We start from the raw sequence: 18,642 nt of genomic DNA, 5'->3' as shown, positions 1-18,642 counted from the left end.
CTATTAATAATAGGTTGCTTTGCCATGTTTTAAGTAAAATGTTACACAAAAGAGACAATTAGCATTAAATTATTATTTTCCAAATAATATTGTCAAAGTTTTTGAATTTTTTCGCTCAGGATTCAGCACCAGTAAGTTGTTTGTTAATGTCATGTCATGCAAGTATAGGGCACAAGAAACAAGTACTCTTACTGCACTGTGAAGATTTACAGCATATTAGTGTCCCTCGGTTATTGCCTTCGCTGTTGGAGAGATAAATCAGCACGAAATAACCTTTTCAGAATGTTAACTTATTCACAACGCCTCTCTAATGTCAAGGGGTCGCTGATGAGTTCATCCGACTTGTGTGCAGTGATATTGACTGGAGACGATTGAACAAACTTACAGCCAGGCAGAGACCAGCTTTACTACTTCAAAATCCGTAGGAAAACATCATTAGATTTGCATTGCAGTAGCTGAGGTTGAAACAAAACCATTTCGGTAATGTGTGTTTTTGCTTTGTTTTATTAAATTGGTTAAGACCGCTCAAAGTGAGCCCGTTGTTTATTTGATTGCATAAACTGAGTACATGGCAGACAGGTAATACAGATAGGCAATCTGGAGACTTATTCTATAAACATTTCATGTATGTAGAATAATACCAACACTCTGTACGTCTCCTAGATGAAAGAATTACAGTAAACATGTTTTTATATTTTCAATGCTATTAGTCAAGTATATCGCTCGCACTTTGCATATATTTCAATGCGTCACTTGAACTTCAAGTAGTCGCATGAAGTAACATAGTCAGCATTGGAAACACAGCTGTCATAGGAAAAGTAACGTGGTTACTAGGAAGGTGAGTGAAAGCGCAAGGGAGTTGGGAATAGTTACAGTAAGTCTTTTCCAACGCATTCTGATTCTTTTTGCTCTGTCAGTAACCAATTGCTGCTTTCCCTGATGTGATTAATGTTGACTCCATATACACAAATGAGGTCTCCCAATCCATTGCTCTCTCCCTCTGTGGTTTTAGGAGAGCTGAGTGAGAAACAGAAGATGGAACTGGAGCAGAACCGAGCCATCGTGAGGGACCAGAGGACTGAGCTGAGCACGCTCAGAAAGCAGCTGGCAGGGATGTCTGAGCTGGTGGAGAAGAAGAAAGCAGAGCTGCAGAGCGCAGTGGAGGAACTCCGGTAGGACATTGCACACCATTACCGGTGTCTGTGATGAGAGTGTGGGAATCACAAGTGGGTGACTCAGCCAGTTGTAAGTTTGCAGTTGCCTCGTCTCCCTCCTGATTCAGAGTGCTCTCCGCTTCTTGACAGGCAGTGTAAGGCTGATCTGGAGAGGCAGCGGAGCATATTGAATGAGAAGGAATCTCAGTGCGAGAAGCTTGAGGAGGAACCCAAAGGAGAGGGGAGAGACAGCCAGACACCCGAACACACAGAGGTAACAGCCACAAGTGACAAACTAATACCTCATTTCCAGTGCGGGGCTGGCCCTGGCCAAGAAAAACTCGTGTCAGTGCTTTTTCCAAATGTGGCAAACCTCTGAAGTTTTCCGATTTTCCCTTTGTTTCTGCTCTCCATCCTCCACCATCTCCCTCCGCTTTCACAAGCACAGGAGTTGATTGAAATCATACAGACCCTTTTAAACCAGTCCCCAGGAGGCTTCCCAGATTACATATACAAAATGAAACGCAGACAGGATGTTCAGCACTTTACCTTTCAGGTTTAAATTACAGAGTCGGTGCACTATCCATCAAGCAGAGCACTCTACAGCCAATCCATCTTCATTTGTCACGTGTTACCATATGATGAGACCAGGAGTCAAGACAGCATTAACAGATGAATGCATGAAATATTTTTCACTTGACTTTGACATATTAGAATTTGTATACTTACGCATTATAAAATATGAAGCATGAAAAGCAGAAGCACATCCATCACACGTTTTCCATCGCTCAATCCTATCACAGACTTGAAGGAAATCAGGGGTTTGATTTGATCACCCACAGCTGGATTTTATTAGTGCATTTTACAGCATCAGGGAATCACCCTGAAATGCACCAGGAGTGCAAATAGGTGGTTGATGAGATTCTCCTGTGCTGTCTAATAAAATCCAGTTGTGATAGGGTCAAGAGCCAGAGGTCAAGTAGACTGTTAACAACGATAAAGACACTAGCTCATACATTTCTGCCTGTCACCTTTTTTTTAAACTACCTTTATATTTCAATGCAGTGTGCAAAGGCCATTTTGCCATAGTTGCTCAATGATGTATATTTTGTTGGCCAGTCATACATAAGAATGCATTTTCACAAAAATCTTGAGTGACTTCCATGCATTTTATATGGCGTTTCTTAGGACCTTGGTTGCTTTGTTAGTGCCAGCAATGCAATCCAAACACCTTCCCCCTCTCCCTTTTCAAGCACCAGTCCAGCTACATAACTGGATGTGCACTAAATATAGTACAAGATCAAATGACAGTGGGGGGTATTCTTTTCTATTGACCTAGAAACAGCCTATGAAAACCCCATTGTACTTGGCTCATCCCTGGAGCATGTACAACAATACAGACAGCCTTATTGTAGCACAGTATGTCAGGCAGCAGATACTGGTGCCTTGACATTGTCACTGCACTTTTCTATACATGTATGTTCCTGAATTTTAGTGATGGGTGAGAATGTCAGTAGCTGTAGCGCACCTCAGTCCTGACCTGATTCAGTCCTGTGCCTGTGCCTGTGTGCGTGTGTGCCTGTGTGTGCGTGAGCGTGTGCCTGTGTGTGTGTGAGCGTGTGCCTGTGCCTGTGTGTGTTTGCGTTTTCAGTGCTATAAACATCAATGTCAATACACTTCTTGCCAAGCAGGAATTTATTTTTTAGCATTTCATACGAAAACCAAACTGATTAGGTCATTTTTCTGTAATAAATCAGCATCTGAAAAGTGATATTTTGTTGTGCATTGTGATGAAGGAATTAGGCTGACAACCCCAAGGCAAACACAACCAAGATTTTCTGAATTTTGCAATGAACCTTTAAGCCAATGGGGTTGCTCTAAGCATGATGGAGAGCAATTTCGTGAAGCTTTTCACCCAGGGGCTCGACGTGCAGGCTCGAGACTGGCCCCTGGAGGATAACCCCCCTGTATTCTGATATATAGGACACATGCAGTCATTTCCTGGCCTCTAGCTGTACCTTATTTCAGTGAACCTTGCATTTTGAATAACAATTAAAAAAATGTCGCCACGTTTTAATTTCGGATGTTGCCATTTTACAGATATGCAGAAACACCACATCTGTAGTTTGTTATATATAAAGCGGTTTCATTTTAAAACCTAAAATCAAAACTACATATAAGCATACTATTTTAAACTTAAATGGAGACACTAATGGGTAATTTCTTTCAATATTAATATAATATAGACTACCTGAACTTATCGAGGGCTATATCTCGTAAACCGCTTGCTCGAGATTGATTCAACTAACCACAAGAAAATGGTTCATGAAAAAACTAAGCAAACTTGAAGCCGATTCACAGCATATTTATTTATATCTTTTTAGTCACATGCGTTTCAAGGGGCAGGATGTGTTGCTAACTATTCTATTTGAATGTATTGTATTATAAAACAAAGCATGCTTTCAAGCAGTCAGCAGCCTGCCATTCCAGCACATCAGATAACATCTGCTGCTGCCTCCCCCGGGCCTCAGGAGTTAGCAGCCAGCACCCTTGTGTAAAGAGGCATTCCAGGCATACACTGTCGAACAGGCTTTCCTCCGGGACCAGCTCTTCATTCACAGGCAGAGCGGCAGCCTCCCTGCTGTGACATGCTTGTCTGGGGCATTAATCCCTTCTTCTAGCCTGCTTCGATCAGCCCTCAGATCCCACTAATTACCTCTGTCACACTGCACTCTGAACGGCTGTGTCCTGGACTGAAGCAGCGGGAGGGACTGATTCAATACCAGGGACCGTGTCACTATAACTATAGCAGTAGAAATCTTTAAACATCACCATCTCCCCACTTTCTAATATTTAAGATTTCCATTACACGAGAGTAGAAGTTAAAACTTCATGCTGATTTGAACTCGGCTCTCGCCAAGATAAGCACCAACTAAGACGTAGCTTTACAGTAAACTAATGTGATCCATATGCGTCTCCATCCATTTACGTTTCCTTCCATATGATGATGTAGATATCCTTCTGTCTGGTGTTAATGGCTGAAGTGTAATGCTGGCTCCAGGGATCAGCTTATTTTGCCTCCCTGGCGCATCAGCACACACAACGGCTGCGATGCTGGCTCCGGGGATCAACCAAAGTGCGGCCTCCCCAGCGCATCAGCATGACAACCGTCTGGATTGAGCTAAGTAGGGTACATCTCTGGGGTTTTCAAGTGGGCACCTTCCATCCTCAGTGTTTCGTCGACTAGCCCACGACACCTCAAGAGGGCTCGACGGTGATATTTTACATGTAAAATATCATGCATTCAGTATTATTTTCTACTGCTGTTTCTGTTTAGGTCATTAGTTGCCATGCTTACTAACTATTCCATTAAGCATTGCTTCTGAAAGACTCTTAAGGGCTGATTATGGAGAGGGGGAAGCATATCCGTGTAGCACAAGCTTCAGTGCACTATGCTTCACCTATTGGAATCAGAACTGGAGATATTATGGGCTATAACCTTGATGCCTCCACTGCACTACTATATTATTTTGTATTGTAATTATGTGGTTTTTGATGATGGGTTCATAAGAAACATTATTATTAGGTTGAATATGTCATAAACATTTTTAGATTTTCCTTGCTTCTCTTTCTCATCTTACAAGCTATGGCCCCACTGAAAATATGGATTTCTTTACTTGTTAGGCACAAGGTTTCGACTAACTTAAAATAAATCCAATATTTGCAACAGGGCCATTGGATATCCCCTACAGGATCCACTAGTGATTGTCTGTTATATGTATTTCTGTATGTATTTATTCAGTATGTCTGACATGTCTGTTGTTAAAGGAGAGGATGGCTACGACTGATCTTGCAGACCAAGGGGCAAAGTGCAGAGGTCACCGGCACGAGGAAGTGATCCAGCGACAGAGGGCAGCTTTGGCAGAACTGAGAGTGAGGATCAAGGCATTGGAGCAGACGAGACCCCTGTGTAAGGAACTGAAATCTAATGCTCTTGGGTGGTGGAGTTCTTTTTTTCATTTGAAATTTTGGTGATTTGTACTCATGAAGAGAGAGGAACAGCGGCATTGTCTTGCATGTCTCCACACAGCTCTGCAAGCGGGAGAGAGCGCCTCAGTCCTGACCTGAACACCCTCTGAATTCAGTAATAGCTATTAGCCTTATATCATGTAATCAGCACTCAACCAGTAACCTTGCTTATCTCTGATCCGTGCTAACCAGAAAACTGACACAAATTGCCATATTCAGAAACACATGAGTGTTCATGCTCCCTTAACGCTCTCAATGTGAACAATCAACTCAAGTGAACATTTTTTTCTAAAATAAAGAGTTTCTGGACCATGTTCCTCAATGCACCATCATAACAACGTCATGCTTTTTTGTGGAGGCTGCCACAACACATCATTTGGAAACTTTGTTCCATAAGTCTTAAAGTTTTGTCATGTTTAATGTGTTGTCTGTCTGTAGACGGTGATGCAGCAGCATTGTAAAAGCAGACACACAAGCTTCTTGCATAGCTCTGCTGTGTTGTGGTTTGCTAGGCGTGGTTCTTGAATAGCACGTACAGTCTTATCTTGCTGACTGGCTCGTCCCGCTGCTGAACACAACTTCATTTCTCAGGCTCCTTGCCAGTAGAAAACGGAAGGAGGCTGGCTGGCTGGCTTTGGGGTTTTGAAACAGCAGAAAATGTATTTTTTGTTTTCTATATATAACATGAAAAACAAACCTTTGGAAGTCTTCCCAGGCAGTGCGGTGACCCCTACTGGTGCAAGATCAGCCTCTGTAGACTTGGCCTGCTTGTTTCTAGCTGAGAAGGCCCTTTTGCTCTGTGCAGAGTGCAGATCGAAAGTTGCAGTAACTTCACTTTCTTCAGTGCACTGCTTGCTGTCTCACGGACGGGGTTGTTTCAAAAGTCTTAGAGTGGGGATATAGAGGGCGAAATGCTATTTTTAGCTTAGTTAACTGATCATTCCTTCCAGGAATTCCAATGCACTTCCGCCAGGTCCCTGCATTGTACTTCAAGAGGTCACATGAAGGAACGGAACGACATTGGAAGTTTCACAAGAACTCAAACTCCCAGAAGCATTACGCTATGACTGCATCTCTGTAACCAGCAGCTTCTAATGACTCATGTTTTTTCAGTCTCTCCGAGTTCCTTCACGCGACCTATTGAAGTCGAATGCAGAGATGCATTGCATTTTCAGTATTGAAATATCTGGAACGAGCGTTCTGTAATGTTTACCCAGTGTTCTCCCGCTCCCCATCTCTAATCCTGTCTGTCTTCACAGTGTCCAGTCAGGAGCAGGCTGTCCAGCAGGTGGTGATCATGAGGAGGGAGCTGGCGGAGCTGAGGTCACAGCAGGCCATTTCAGACAATCACAACGAGGACACTGTTTTCGGGAGCAACTGGCTGACAAAAACGGTAAACTAGGAAAACATAGAGGGTCTTTTTTAATGAGCTAAATGTGCTTAAACTACTAATCCTTCTCAAACAGGCGGTCTTTTGTGTTTCGAGTTGTTAATTAGTATAGGATGTCAGTAGGTTTAATATAGACTTCAAGGGTGGCAGTATTTAGATACACAGCACTTAAGATCAGCGCCAGTGTGGTGTGCAGGGTGTCATACAGTCGGGTGTGCAGGGTCTCATGCAGTCGGGTGTGCAGGCTTGCATCTTAGCTTGGGATCCGATAGGGCATGTCACATTGGCCTGGGTAAAATCAGCAGGTACTGCATCACTGCCCTGTGCTCCGGCAGGGACTGTGGCACCTCCCTATGCTCCAGCAGCCATTATTGGCCAGGGCCCCTGTGTGCTTGAGAGGACACCAGCAGGCAGCTCGCCAACATCCACTGTTGAGCTCCTGGGTGTAAAGAGGCGATTGGCTTGGTCATAGGATCAGAGGACGTCCACTAACCATCAATGCTCTTGAGCAGTTGTGGGGAGTTGTAAGGGAATATAATAAAACATTCAAAATTGATTAAAAAAATAAAATAAAATAGTTTTCTGATTTTTTGTTTAACTGAATCAGATCATTACAGAACCAGAAATGGGCAGCAGTGTGGAGTAGTGGTTAGGGCTCTGGACTCCAGACCGGAGGGTCATGGGTTCAGTCCCCAGTGGGGGACACTGCTGTTGTACCCTTGAGCAAGGTACTTTACCTAAAATTGCTCCAGTAAAAACCCAACTGTATAAATGGGTAATTATATGTAAAAAATAATGTGTAAAAAAATAATGTGATAACTTGTAACAATTGTAAGTCGCCCTGGATAAGGGCGTCTGCTAAGAAATAAATAAATAAAAATAAAAAAATAGCATAAAAACATATTGAACTAACATCAATGCAATGTGTGCTGCAGTCTGAAGGCCATCCCTCTGGAGGAATGTCTGAGGCTGCTGTGGAGAGAACCTCCAGGCTGGACTTGTCAGAAGCTTTGGACCTGAGTGAGAGAACGGTAAGGGGAAATAAAATCCACTGGGGCATGTTACAGTGCAGTCTAGATAATGAAATGTTTCTGTAGTTGTTGTCTGTAGTGCACTTCCATAGATCGATATGTTTGAAAGAAGCATACACTACAGCCAGCAAGTATTTTAAATCTTTTTAATATCTGGTTTCATACTGTCTTAAAGAAAGCTCTCAGTTTGCATGCCTTATTTTCCTAGGTCATTTACCTTCAGCAGTGTCTTGGTGAGCTGATAAGCATGTCAGTCATCAGGGGAAGCAGCTGATTGGTTAATGACAGGCATCAAGGGGGTGGGGACACTCTCCAGTCTGCCTGAAAGTAAGGCATGTAAATAGAACTTTCTTTAACCACGGGTCATTAGTGTTGCACTGTGCACTACAGCCTATAAGTGAATCATTGTGCACTGAAGCCTGTGCAACACTAATATGCTTCCCCGTTCAGAAAAATTGTAATAAGGATAATGATCTAAACCAAAACAATAATAGCAAATCAAACTGAAAACACAGAATAGGATATTAAATTGCAAATAAATGAAATACAGTGCTCCCTTGTTATTTGGCCATCTGACTTACACATAAAGAAACATATTGAAAACAGTGAATTAGTGAAGGGGCCTTTCGGACTTACTGTATACAATTTACTGTCAACAAGGACTAAACGCGAATTACCCAATTATTGAATGATTAAATATAGAGGGAGTACTGTATTAGGAAAACAGAGATTCGGCTTGGTTCACAGACCCCCATTAGCACTAATTTTGGACAGGTATCATTTGGTAGTGCAAGGTTAATCAAGGTGGATGATCCCTTCACATTGTGTTGTGTTGCAGTACCTGGACCTGGTGCGAGCCCTGGCCAGCCTTCTGAATGTGGGAGAGCTGCCGGGCTCCTCGTCTCTGAAGCACGCTCCGCCTGACGAGAGGGAGCGTCTCATCTCCCAGAGGCACACAGACCTGGAGCTGCTCCACACGCGCCTCCGCCTCCTGCACATCCAGCTGGAGCGCAAGGAGGAGCTGCTCAGCGGATACCAGAGAGACCTGGAGCAGCTCAGGTACAGCAACAGCCAACTCAAAGCGCTTCACAGAAATACACAGTCAACTTAGATTTAAAAGAGTGCTACACCCATCTTTTTAAAATCCATTTTCTTACCTCCTGAGTTGGTAGACACTCTGAGTTTCTTACCTGCTAGATGTTGAGCTCTCGCTGTCTCTGTTGGTCTCACAGGCAGAGCCAGGATTTGGTGCACAGGCAGCAAGTAGAGGTGGACCGGCTGAGGGAGGAGTTCCAAGAACAGAGCCAGGAAAGCGCCCTGCTTCGAGAGGCCCTGAACCGGGCCCAGCAGAGACTTGACCAGGAGAAGAGGCTCAACAAGGCCATCAAGGAGCGCAAGGTTTCAATTGAATTTTTTTTAGTTTAATATACTGCAGTCACACTTTGGATGTATCTAGAGTATCGATTATCCAATTTTGATGAAACCTGAAAGAACACTCTTTTAGCACAGGTAATTGAACGCAACTTCATCTGGGGGTCCATGGGGGCTTCCTGACTGTATTCAAGTCACACTACATTTTTACATGTGTCTAGAGAACTGCTTATCCAGATATGATGAAACCTGCTAAGGATGTCCTTTGACACAAGTTATTGAGTGACTCTGAGGTTGTATGGAGAAGCCCTGTATGATGTCACGCTTACATTTTGATATCTTCTGGAAGTAGGTTCAGTTTTTCTTTGACTGTCAACTTACAATCGTGGTGCTTATTGCAATTACTCAATACAGTAATTCTCTGAATACTTTCTTTTCATTTTCCATACATTGTGCCTGTTACATAAACAGAATAACCCATACAGAGTGCTAATTAAGCACAGGTGCCCTAGGGGGAGAGGCTATATTTAGATTTGTAGCTGTAAAAAAAAATGATAGAAAGTACAACTGAAAGGCTATTCCAGTTACGTAAGCTTGAGTTGACCTCTTTTAAAGAGATAGCAATCTGCCCACATGGGAAACAGTTTCTGTTAGAATTTTCAATTATTTATTTGATTGCTTCTTTTTGTACTTCAAGTCTATGTAGCATTAAAACTGTCTGTGTATCTGTGTGTACTGCAAGCACATCTCTGTAATACTGTGCATCAGTGCATTACTCAAAATTGCTATGTATTGATTGATACCTTTCTACTCCTATACTTACTCCCTATTAACGGATTAATCATAATGATGAATTATATATAGCTCTCCTAGGTCCTTTCCCAATTGATACATTGGTAACAGCACATACAGTTTTAATTCAGTTCATTTGTGAGGGCACTAGCCTGTGTGTTTGTCTTGTGAGGGCACTAGCCTGTGTGTTTGTCTTGTGAGGGCTCTAGCCTGTGTGCTTGTCTTGTGAGGGCACTAGCCTGTGTGTTTGTCTTGTGAGGGCACTAGCCTGTGTGCTTGTCTTGTGAGGGCACTAGCCTGTGTGCTTGTCTTGTGAGGGCACTAGCCTGTGTGTTTGTCTTGTAAGGGCACTAGCCTGTGTGCTTGTCTTGTGAGGGCACTAGCCTGAGTGTTTGTCTTATGAGGGCACTAGCCTGTGTGTTGTTCCAATCCACTTTAGGGTTGATTTGATCCACCTGTACCCTGCATGTTTTAGAGCGTTTTACAGCACCAGGGAATCCCCTGGATTGCATCAACCACTTTTTTCTAGGGGCAATCCCAGGATGGGTAAATCATTACAGGATGAATCCAGTGAAAATCATAAGCAAAGTGAACCTAACAAGGTATGTCATATCCATACCAGGTTGCTTTTTAAACCTGAACAAAAACAAAAGTCGACAGTGTCCTGCTTCACAAATTGGGGACCCTTATGCGCTGATCTTGTCCGTCCGTCCATCTGTGTCTCTCTACATCGTGTACATGATAAATGCCTTGATTCCACCAGTCTTTACTGAACTTGTATCATACACTCCTAGCCTCCTATAGACGTTTCAGATTGCGTTGGGCTATAATCCAGCACTGTGTGATTATTACAGATTATGAGGACCCTCTGTATGCATGGTTAGTGTCTTTAATAATATTGACAAGAGTTTTCTTTTCGTCTATGAATGTTTTGGAAATGTTCAAACATATTACCTACAGCAAAGTCTTTACCTTTGTTCACACAAACACTCATTTCTAATTAGCATTTCTATTCTTTTGTTTCCTAAATGTTCCCCTTGGAAGAGAAAAGCCTGGGAAAATGTCTTTGACACATGCGCAGTGCCAGCAGGACTCCATTATTGAGCAACTGGAGCATGAATAGTTTCTCATTATAAACAAGCACAGAGCATCAGACAATCAATATATTTGAAATGTAAAGACAACTATTTAATCAGTGTCAAATTCTGATTAATGCTAATGGGGTGTGAGAAGGGGAGGAGGGGGTCAGGTGTACACTGCAGTCTGTCCTGGACCACCCTGATGGTTTGTGGTTTGTTCACTAATTATCTAGTATCTCTGAATAGTACATGAATATATGCAAAGGATTTTAATGGGAAAGCCGTCTCACAAAGCAGATGGACCCTAAAATATTATTAATGTACCAGGAATTATGAGCAGCTGGGGTGGGATGTTGTTTTTCCATTGCCTTATACAATAATTTTGCAGTTTTCCCATGGGTATATTATACATTTACCATTGCTTGCCATTTTTTATATGCTTTACAAGACCTCTGAGGGCTTTACTACACGTACGTGTTTTACCATGCAACACTGCTATGCTTTGCTATGGTAAACTTTTATAAAGGTGAAAACCACTCAGAGCCCTTGATCCCTGCATTACCTAAAGAGTAATTTCAGTTCAAGATGACCAACAGGGGTTACTCAACCTCTGAAGTGAATTCATTCTTTTTTAGCCCTTGAAACAAGCTTTAAAATAACAATAGCATTATCTGTCTAGGTCATCCCCCACATGGTCAATTCATTTGCCATCAGTTCTCACCATGTTGGGCAGGAGTGCTCTTCCTTGCATTCACTGCATCTGCTCTGGCACCATTTTCTCCATCACATGTGGTTCATGTATCATCAACCATAAATGGAGGAAACGCCTTCAAACAATTTGGTCCAGCTGGTCTAGTAGTTGCTATATGGAAGTAAATATTCATATATATATATATTTTTAGCAGACATTAAAATAGAATGTAGCTTCCCTGCTTTACTATGCCCTTACCTTTTTTATATGTTTGCAGCCTTTGTTCAGGCCTCCAGTCGCCTACTGTTTGTCTTAATTAGAATTGCTGTTTACCACGTACATTCTTCCAGGCCTCATTAGGTTACTGAAACTAAATCTGTATTCATCAGTGTAATTAAAGCAGAGTGCCGGTTTGTGGGACTCTGTCTATTTTTTTCCTTGTGGTCGATAAAATATTTAAAAGGGACACTGCGGTCCCAGCACAACACTAGAAATGGAAGATCTGTCAGTGCTGTTCTCAGCTAAAATCTTGCAAGTGCTGCCAAGGAAGAGGTGCACTGCTGAGACGGACTGGCAAGCATTGCAATTACCGCTATGCTCATGTTATTAGGCAAATGAATTGAATGATCACTTGAGATTGATTAACTGTGCCTAACATCTACACTGCTCCCGGTGCCTGTTTTCTTTCATCAGCGCTGCTCTGCAAGTTGGTAAAAGAATAATGCGCATTCAAGGCTTCATCATTGTAAAGTTTAAGAGAGAGAAAGACCCTTCTCTTCATAGCATAAGCAACCTTATTATCCCCCCTTTCACTGTGAAGAAAACCTTTTAAATTCATACATCCATGCAGCTACATCACAATTCAGCACGGCTGCTTGAGAGAGCCCCAGGACTGAATGGCAGGCAGGGGGTGTTCAGGTCTGGATTGAGGTGCTCTCTCGCTTGCAGAGCTGTGAAGAGAAGCTCTCATGGTGTCTGTAGCCAGTGCCACTGTCCCTCAACTTTTCATGAGCACTACATTCACAAGCAACAGTTTAGAAGGAGAATAAAACTGCAAAGTAGCTGTTCAATCTGGTTTTGTTGATTCTCTTGTAGACTTTCCACTTGGAGCAGCTTGAGAAGAGGAGTGTGAAGACTCCTTCTCACAGCTGTGTGCAGGAGGACATGCGTGGAAAGGTGAGGCAGCTACCAGAGGGACTCAGTATCGCCACTTTACTGTATAATCATGCAAATAAGAACAGGGGCTTACACGGGGGTACACGCTTGAGAGAATGCAGTTAATCCTTTGGTTTCACATATATGAACCTTTTATACACTGTGCACCAGCATGGCAAATTGTGATACTGATAAATACCACATTAAATGGATTTTGGATAGTTTTATAAGCATTACATAAGCTCATGCACAATTTGTACATTTATATGGTAATGCTAAACATAGTAGACCCAGCTTCCACTTCTGACATAGACAGCGATCTCTTCATTTGCTCTGCAACCAATTTACATACTTAATCAGGGTTTCTCATAACAATATTACTTCAGGCTGAATTTAGGAAAATTGAGGAATCTGCCCATCGTTTACAAAAGAATCAGAAAAACAACATGCTGGGGAATAATATGGTAAACTAATCCTGGTATTAATTTGTTACAAGGAATGCTGTGAACCTTCAGCTTTAATAGCAAGATTTCACAGTATACATATATAAATTCCCATCGCTCATACCACAGAGTCACTATATTTAGGTTCACCCCCTCCTCTGACCTTTCTAAGTAAATGTCCCCAGAGCTGACATCAATAAGCCTGAACGAGGCTTTGCTGTCACCCCCATTCTGGCTCGATATCCCTGTTCAAGGGTGATGAGATTGACTGGGACAGCCCCACTGGAAAGCAGAGGTTATTGGAGGATAAATGAGAGATATGAAGGTAATATTTCACGTCACCCAAGCCCAGGTTTTGTCACTGCTTGTCAGAGCTCAGTAAAGAATGAGTTTAAATGAAAGGAGACAAGGGGTCTTTGATTACAGTGGGTTTCCGTACTGTCATATGCTGTCCTCAACCAGTTCTCTACTTGACTGCATGCAGTGGTCCTATAATTGCAGACCCAGCAAGCAGACTATCCATTCATTGCAGACTATCCATTCAAGATTGCTATTCAGGCAACACTTTATTTTGAAGGTGCTCTGCCTTGATACAGTTGAGTCGTTTTCATGATTTTAAGGTTGCAACATGTTGAAAATTCCAATTCTTCAATTGAATTGAGCGGTTCTTTCTGGTATTGCCCAAAAGTATTTGAGTAACAGCACAGATGAGAATCACAGTGCAAGCTAGGAGCAAAAATCATACCCCCAGGACTGTGATCTGTGGCCCTGTTCTCGTTAACAGTATCCTTCTCCTCTGCAGGCAGAAGCAAAGAAGGCAGCCCTGCAGGGAAAGCTGAAGAAGAAGGGCTACGAGATTGAAACCCTGAAGAAGCAGCTTTGCAAACAAGACCAGGAACTGTGCAGCACCACCACTAAGCTGGTCAACCTGCAGAATGCACTGGTAACCCAACCTGCTCACTTATAGACACACGTAGAGGACTCATAAGAGTTATACTCTGAGATCTGAATCGGTTACGTCTATTAATAGTCCCGGATAATCTACAACACTTGTGTAAAGCAGTTAAATCTGATGTGTTTGACTGGGTTCATCACCTAGTCAAAGCACTGCCGCTTTGAGTGCAGGGTGAGTTGCAGATCTTGGCTGGGGGCCACAGGGAGCACTGAATTGGCTCAAGCAGGGTTAGGGAAGGAAATTGTCTCAGCATGGTTCACCTAATCAGGCTTCAATGACCTCTGCTGGTCTGACAAGTCCAGGAAGTCTCCAGGGTTCAGAAGCTTGGAACCATCCATCCTGAAGATCTGCAGCGATGAGGTGGCATTCCAATTGGGCATTTAAAATTGGTTAGAAAAACAAAGGTAAAATGTATCTGATGTGTTCGATCCCAAGCTTCAGTCAATAGACTGAAAATTAACCACTCAATTTTCAACATACCAAATTCAGGGAATTTTTTAAAATGTCCTTTTAAAATGTACTCTGCACTTGAACCATTAGCTCAATGACCTGCTCAATTTAAATTATTTTTTAAAACATCCTTTAGAAAAAGTATTTGCAGTTTGGAAAACTACCATCATAGAATTAGCTTAGATGTTACCAGTTACAAACCCCCAATTTGATTAATGAAAAAGATCTTGAATGTGATGATAAAAGAGCATGATTGCCCTGTTATGCATAGAGAGTACAGCATGGATGAAGGAGCTAGTGCAGCACCAGTATTCACGTATCAAGGTGAACCTGCAGGACATGAGAATCTTGCTTCATTAGATCTTTAGTCACTGTGGAGGATGTACAGCTGGAGGCTGTATTCTACAGAAGGATCATGAGTATAGAAGAGGGGGGAGTTCCTTAGCAGCTGAAGCAACACTGTGGAGTGATGATTTTCTCGTAAGAGATTTGTGGAAACCAACAGCATTCTCTTTAACTAATTCTACCCTGGACACAGGTGAAGGTGGAGTTAGGGATTTGTTCAGAATGGGTTGTATCCTGGATACTGTGCAAAATAAAAATAAATAAAAGGGATGATTTTCGGTTTTAACCGATAAAACCTAATAAAACACCCCTGATACAAAAAAATTAAATCGGTGGATAGCCAATAAACACCGGAAAACACCGGAAAAACTGTGGAAATGGTTAATCAATTCACGTTGATGTTACCCATTTCCCATTAAAAAATAAAACATACTACAAAAATAATAATAAATACATTTCCCAGGGCTGCTGGGCAATGTCCCGCCTTCCTGACTTGTATCTATCATTGATTCGTTATGAATACTTTAAGCCCGCCCCAACTACTGAGTGATAGCACATTCCTACATTTCTACTGGAGACTCCGCTTGCAAGATTAAAAATGAGATTGCAATCAGGAATGGAGGCTTGTTAGCGGGATTTAAAGCTGTATTACAGTTAAGATACGGAGGATTTAAAACAAAATTGTGACGAAATGTATAAAAATGCCTCCACACAAAAACCCCAGAAGAATGTGCCCGTGACCATAGGGATTTCATTGTGGAAGACAGCAAAGGAAAGAAGGTACAACTTAAATGTGCAAGTATTGTCGAGTTACTACTATACATATTTTGACAGAAAAAAAAAACGCTCAAGCATTTTGGAAAGTAACTGAAAACACTAATTTCATACAGTATATCAAAAATGAAAGCCCAGAAAAAAACGATTTACATAAAACTCGAAAATAGCTAAAAATAAGCACTGATAAATACAATTAATAAAAACAGAAGCCCTACGCATATTCCTTGAACGTTCAAGCAGTACTGTAGTTCTTCAGCCCATGAGGATAGCTGAATAACCACGAGCCTGACAGCGGCTGAGTGGGTTGTACAGCTGTTCTCATGAGTGAAATAACCACAGGACTCTACGAACCTTCCTGGAGTATTCGGTTTATATAACAAGTACAATGCCTGGGAAAGATTTGGAAATGTTAAAACCTATATTTAAGAGCTGATATCGGAGAATGACTTTCCTTAGATCAAGCTCTGCATCTGCTTAACAGAGCATTGTGTCTGATCAGTGTGATTCGCTCGCTTATTCTGTCGTTAGCATGGTGTCTGAGCAGTGTGATTCGCCCACGCTCATTCTGTCGTTGGATTTGAGTGCATATAAGATAGATTCCAAAATGAGATCCAGTAAGAAAATAATATTCACTCAGGACCACCGAATATGAAAAGGTTATTCCATTCCTGACTTCTAAATGCTTATTGTAAAAATTATGATAACCCATAAGATTACAGTCGCCAATGAGATCAAACCCAGGAAACTCAGTGATGCTCGAGTGTGCCTCAGAATGGATTATTTGTTCCTTGCATCCTGCTTTGACCTTTCTCTTTAGCAGTAAAAGGCAGGTTTCTCATGATTGGCACAGTGAAAAGGAGGACTCTCAACAGGGGCTGTGAGGAGGTGATGCTCAATATCACATGTCTTTCACAGCTAGTTTTTTTGGCAGGCAGTGTCAAATGATTACCTCCTGTAATTTCCCTGCCTGCAGGGTGTAAAGTAGAGAAGATAGCTGGAGGAAAGACCTAATGAACTTCGGACAGCTGGGCTCTGAGACTGTGACACCTGAAACGGCACACTGCAAACATCAGACCTGATGCACAAACTGTGCTGTGACACACCCATCCTGAAACAGCATGCTGCAAACATCAGACCTGATGCACAAACTGTGCTGTGACACCCCCATCCTGAAACACCATGCTGCAAACATCAGACCTGATGCACAAACTGTGCTGTGACACACCCATCCTGAAACAGCATGCTGCAAACATCAGACCTGATGCACAAACTGTGCTGTGACACCCCCATCCTGAAACAGCATGCTGCAAACATCAGACCTGATGCACAAACTGTGCTGTGACACCCCCATCCTGAAACACCATGCTGCAAACATCAGACCTGATGCACAAACTGTGCTGTGACACTCCCATCCTGAAACAGCATGCTGCAAACATCAGACCTGATGCACAAACTGTGCTGTGACAACCCCATCCTGAAACACCATGCTGCAAACATCAGACCTGATGCACAAACTGTGCTGTGACACCCCCATCCTGAAACACCATGCTGCAAACATCAGACCTGATGCACAAACTGTGCTGTGACACCCCCATCCTGAAACACCATGCTGCAAACATCAGACCTGATGCACAAACTGTGCTGTGACACCCCCATCCTGAAACGGCATGCTGCAAACATCAGACCTGATGCACAGACTGTGAGGCCACCATGCTGGTACAGTAGAATCTCAGAGTTACAAACCGTAACTCTGAAAATGAGTTTTCAATGGTTTTAATAAATGTGTACACCTGTAATGCAGTAGTATGCACGGGACTGTACAAATTCAACTTACCATTTAATTCGTAACGGTCGCGGAAACACAGATTTAAACGTCCAGGAAAACCTGGGTTACCTTAGTTCTTGTCTTTATTTTATTTTAAATATTGTTCAGTCATTCAGACTCCTTTGGCTTGAAAAACTGTGCTTTGTTTAAAACTAAAATGTTTCAAGTAAAATTGCCAGTACTTGCTTTGAAATCTGCCTCACCTTTGTCTGGATAAATTTGCTGGTCCAGTAATTTTGCCGCCTTCATGACCAGCACACAGCTTATAGGAGTGCCTATCACGCATGGTTGAGGGATTGCATACTTCACTGGTCAGTATGAAAGTTTGGTGTTCGTAACTCTGGGTTTCTACTGTAGTTCCACAATCTACTGTGGTATATATATATATATATATATATATATATATATATATATATATATATATATATATATATATATATATATATAGCACAACAAAAAAATCAGAAAATAATCGAATTGCAATATTGACCATGACAGTGTTGGGTATCCTTTGATATGTGTTGTGCTGTACCCTTCCTGATCTCATTCATAAAGCTGTTCCTAATCGTTTAATTGTGTATCTATGGGCAATTGCTTCAATGCATAGACATAATTGAATGATATATATATAACTCATGTATATATAGAGATAGATAGATATGGTATGTTATTTGACTACTAGATTTTCAAAAGCCTTGTGTCCATTTGTTTAAAGTAATTTGAAAGGGATCCCATTATTTTCCATTGGCAGCAGAGGCTAAACAGAACCACACATTGTGTATTGTGTCTTTGGCATGAAAAAAAGTCAATAAAAGTTCATTTTTTGCGATTTATGCGTGTGGCTTAAAGTAATCGGTGTGTATACTTTCTCATGCTGTGCTTGTGTATTGTGTTTAACTTCCAAACGCTGTGAAGAAAACACATTCAATTTGACTTGGGTTTATTATAATTAATAGTAAACATGTACATTTGTATAGACTACAGTAATTTCACAAACCTCTTTACCAACTTCGCCTCACAACAGTTGTTGAAACCAACCGAAAAAATCAGCAGAATAACATTCATATTTCAAATTATTATGACTCATGAGTAATATATATATATTGTAACACAGCAGGGAGGGGGTTAATCCTCCCTGCATGAAGAAACATGTGA

The 18,642-nt window shown here is 41.9% G+C and overlaps 1 protein-coding gene across 4 annotated transcripts in view; it reads left to right on the top strand.

Annotated features, from left to right (window-relative positions):
* The window catches only part of LOC117425308 (forkhead-associated domain-containing protein 1), a 39,649-nt gene extending 21,756 nt beyond the window's left edge, over positions 1–17,893 (top strand). For 2 of the 4 annotated variants that reach the window (XM_034042135.3, XM_058993384.1), the window contains exons 22-31: positions 1,013–1,172; positions 1,305–1,428; positions 4,983–5,124; positions 6,443–6,576; positions 7,509–7,604; positions 8,443–8,663; positions 8,837–9,002; positions 12,633–12,713; positions 13,938–14,078; positions 16,636–17,892. In XM_034042135.3, the coding sequence (XP_033898026.3) occupies positions 1,013–1,172; positions 1,305–1,428; positions 4,983–5,124; positions 6,443–6,576; positions 7,509–7,604; positions 8,443–8,663; positions 8,837–9,002; positions 12,633–12,713; positions 13,938–14,078; positions 16,636–16,647 (1,277 nt within the window). In that variant the 3' untranslated portion in view covers positions 16,648–17,892. Of the gene's footprint in view, positions 1–1,012; positions 1,173–1,304; positions 1,429–4,982; positions 5,125–6,442; positions 6,577–7,508; positions 7,605–8,442; positions 8,664–8,836; positions 9,003–12,632; positions 12,714–13,937; positions 14,079–16,479 lie in introns of all 4 variants that reach the window. The other 2 variants (XM_058993385.1, XM_058993386.1) reach the window with 2 other exon arrangements.
* The last annotated feature ends 749 nt before the right edge of the window (positions 17,894–18,642 follow it).

The sequence above is a fragment of the Acipenser ruthenus genome, chromosome 20 (genome assembly GCF_902713425.1).
Source record: "Acipenser ruthenus chromosome 20, fAciRut3.2 maternal haplotype, whole genome shotgun sequence".
Classification (NCBI taxonomy): Eukaryota; Metazoa; Chordata; class Actinopteri; order Acipenseriformes; family Acipenseridae; genus Acipenser; species Acipenser ruthenus.
The sequence above is the reverse complement of the archived record's forward strand: the minus strand, read 5'-3'. Positions and strand labels throughout refer to the sequence as shown.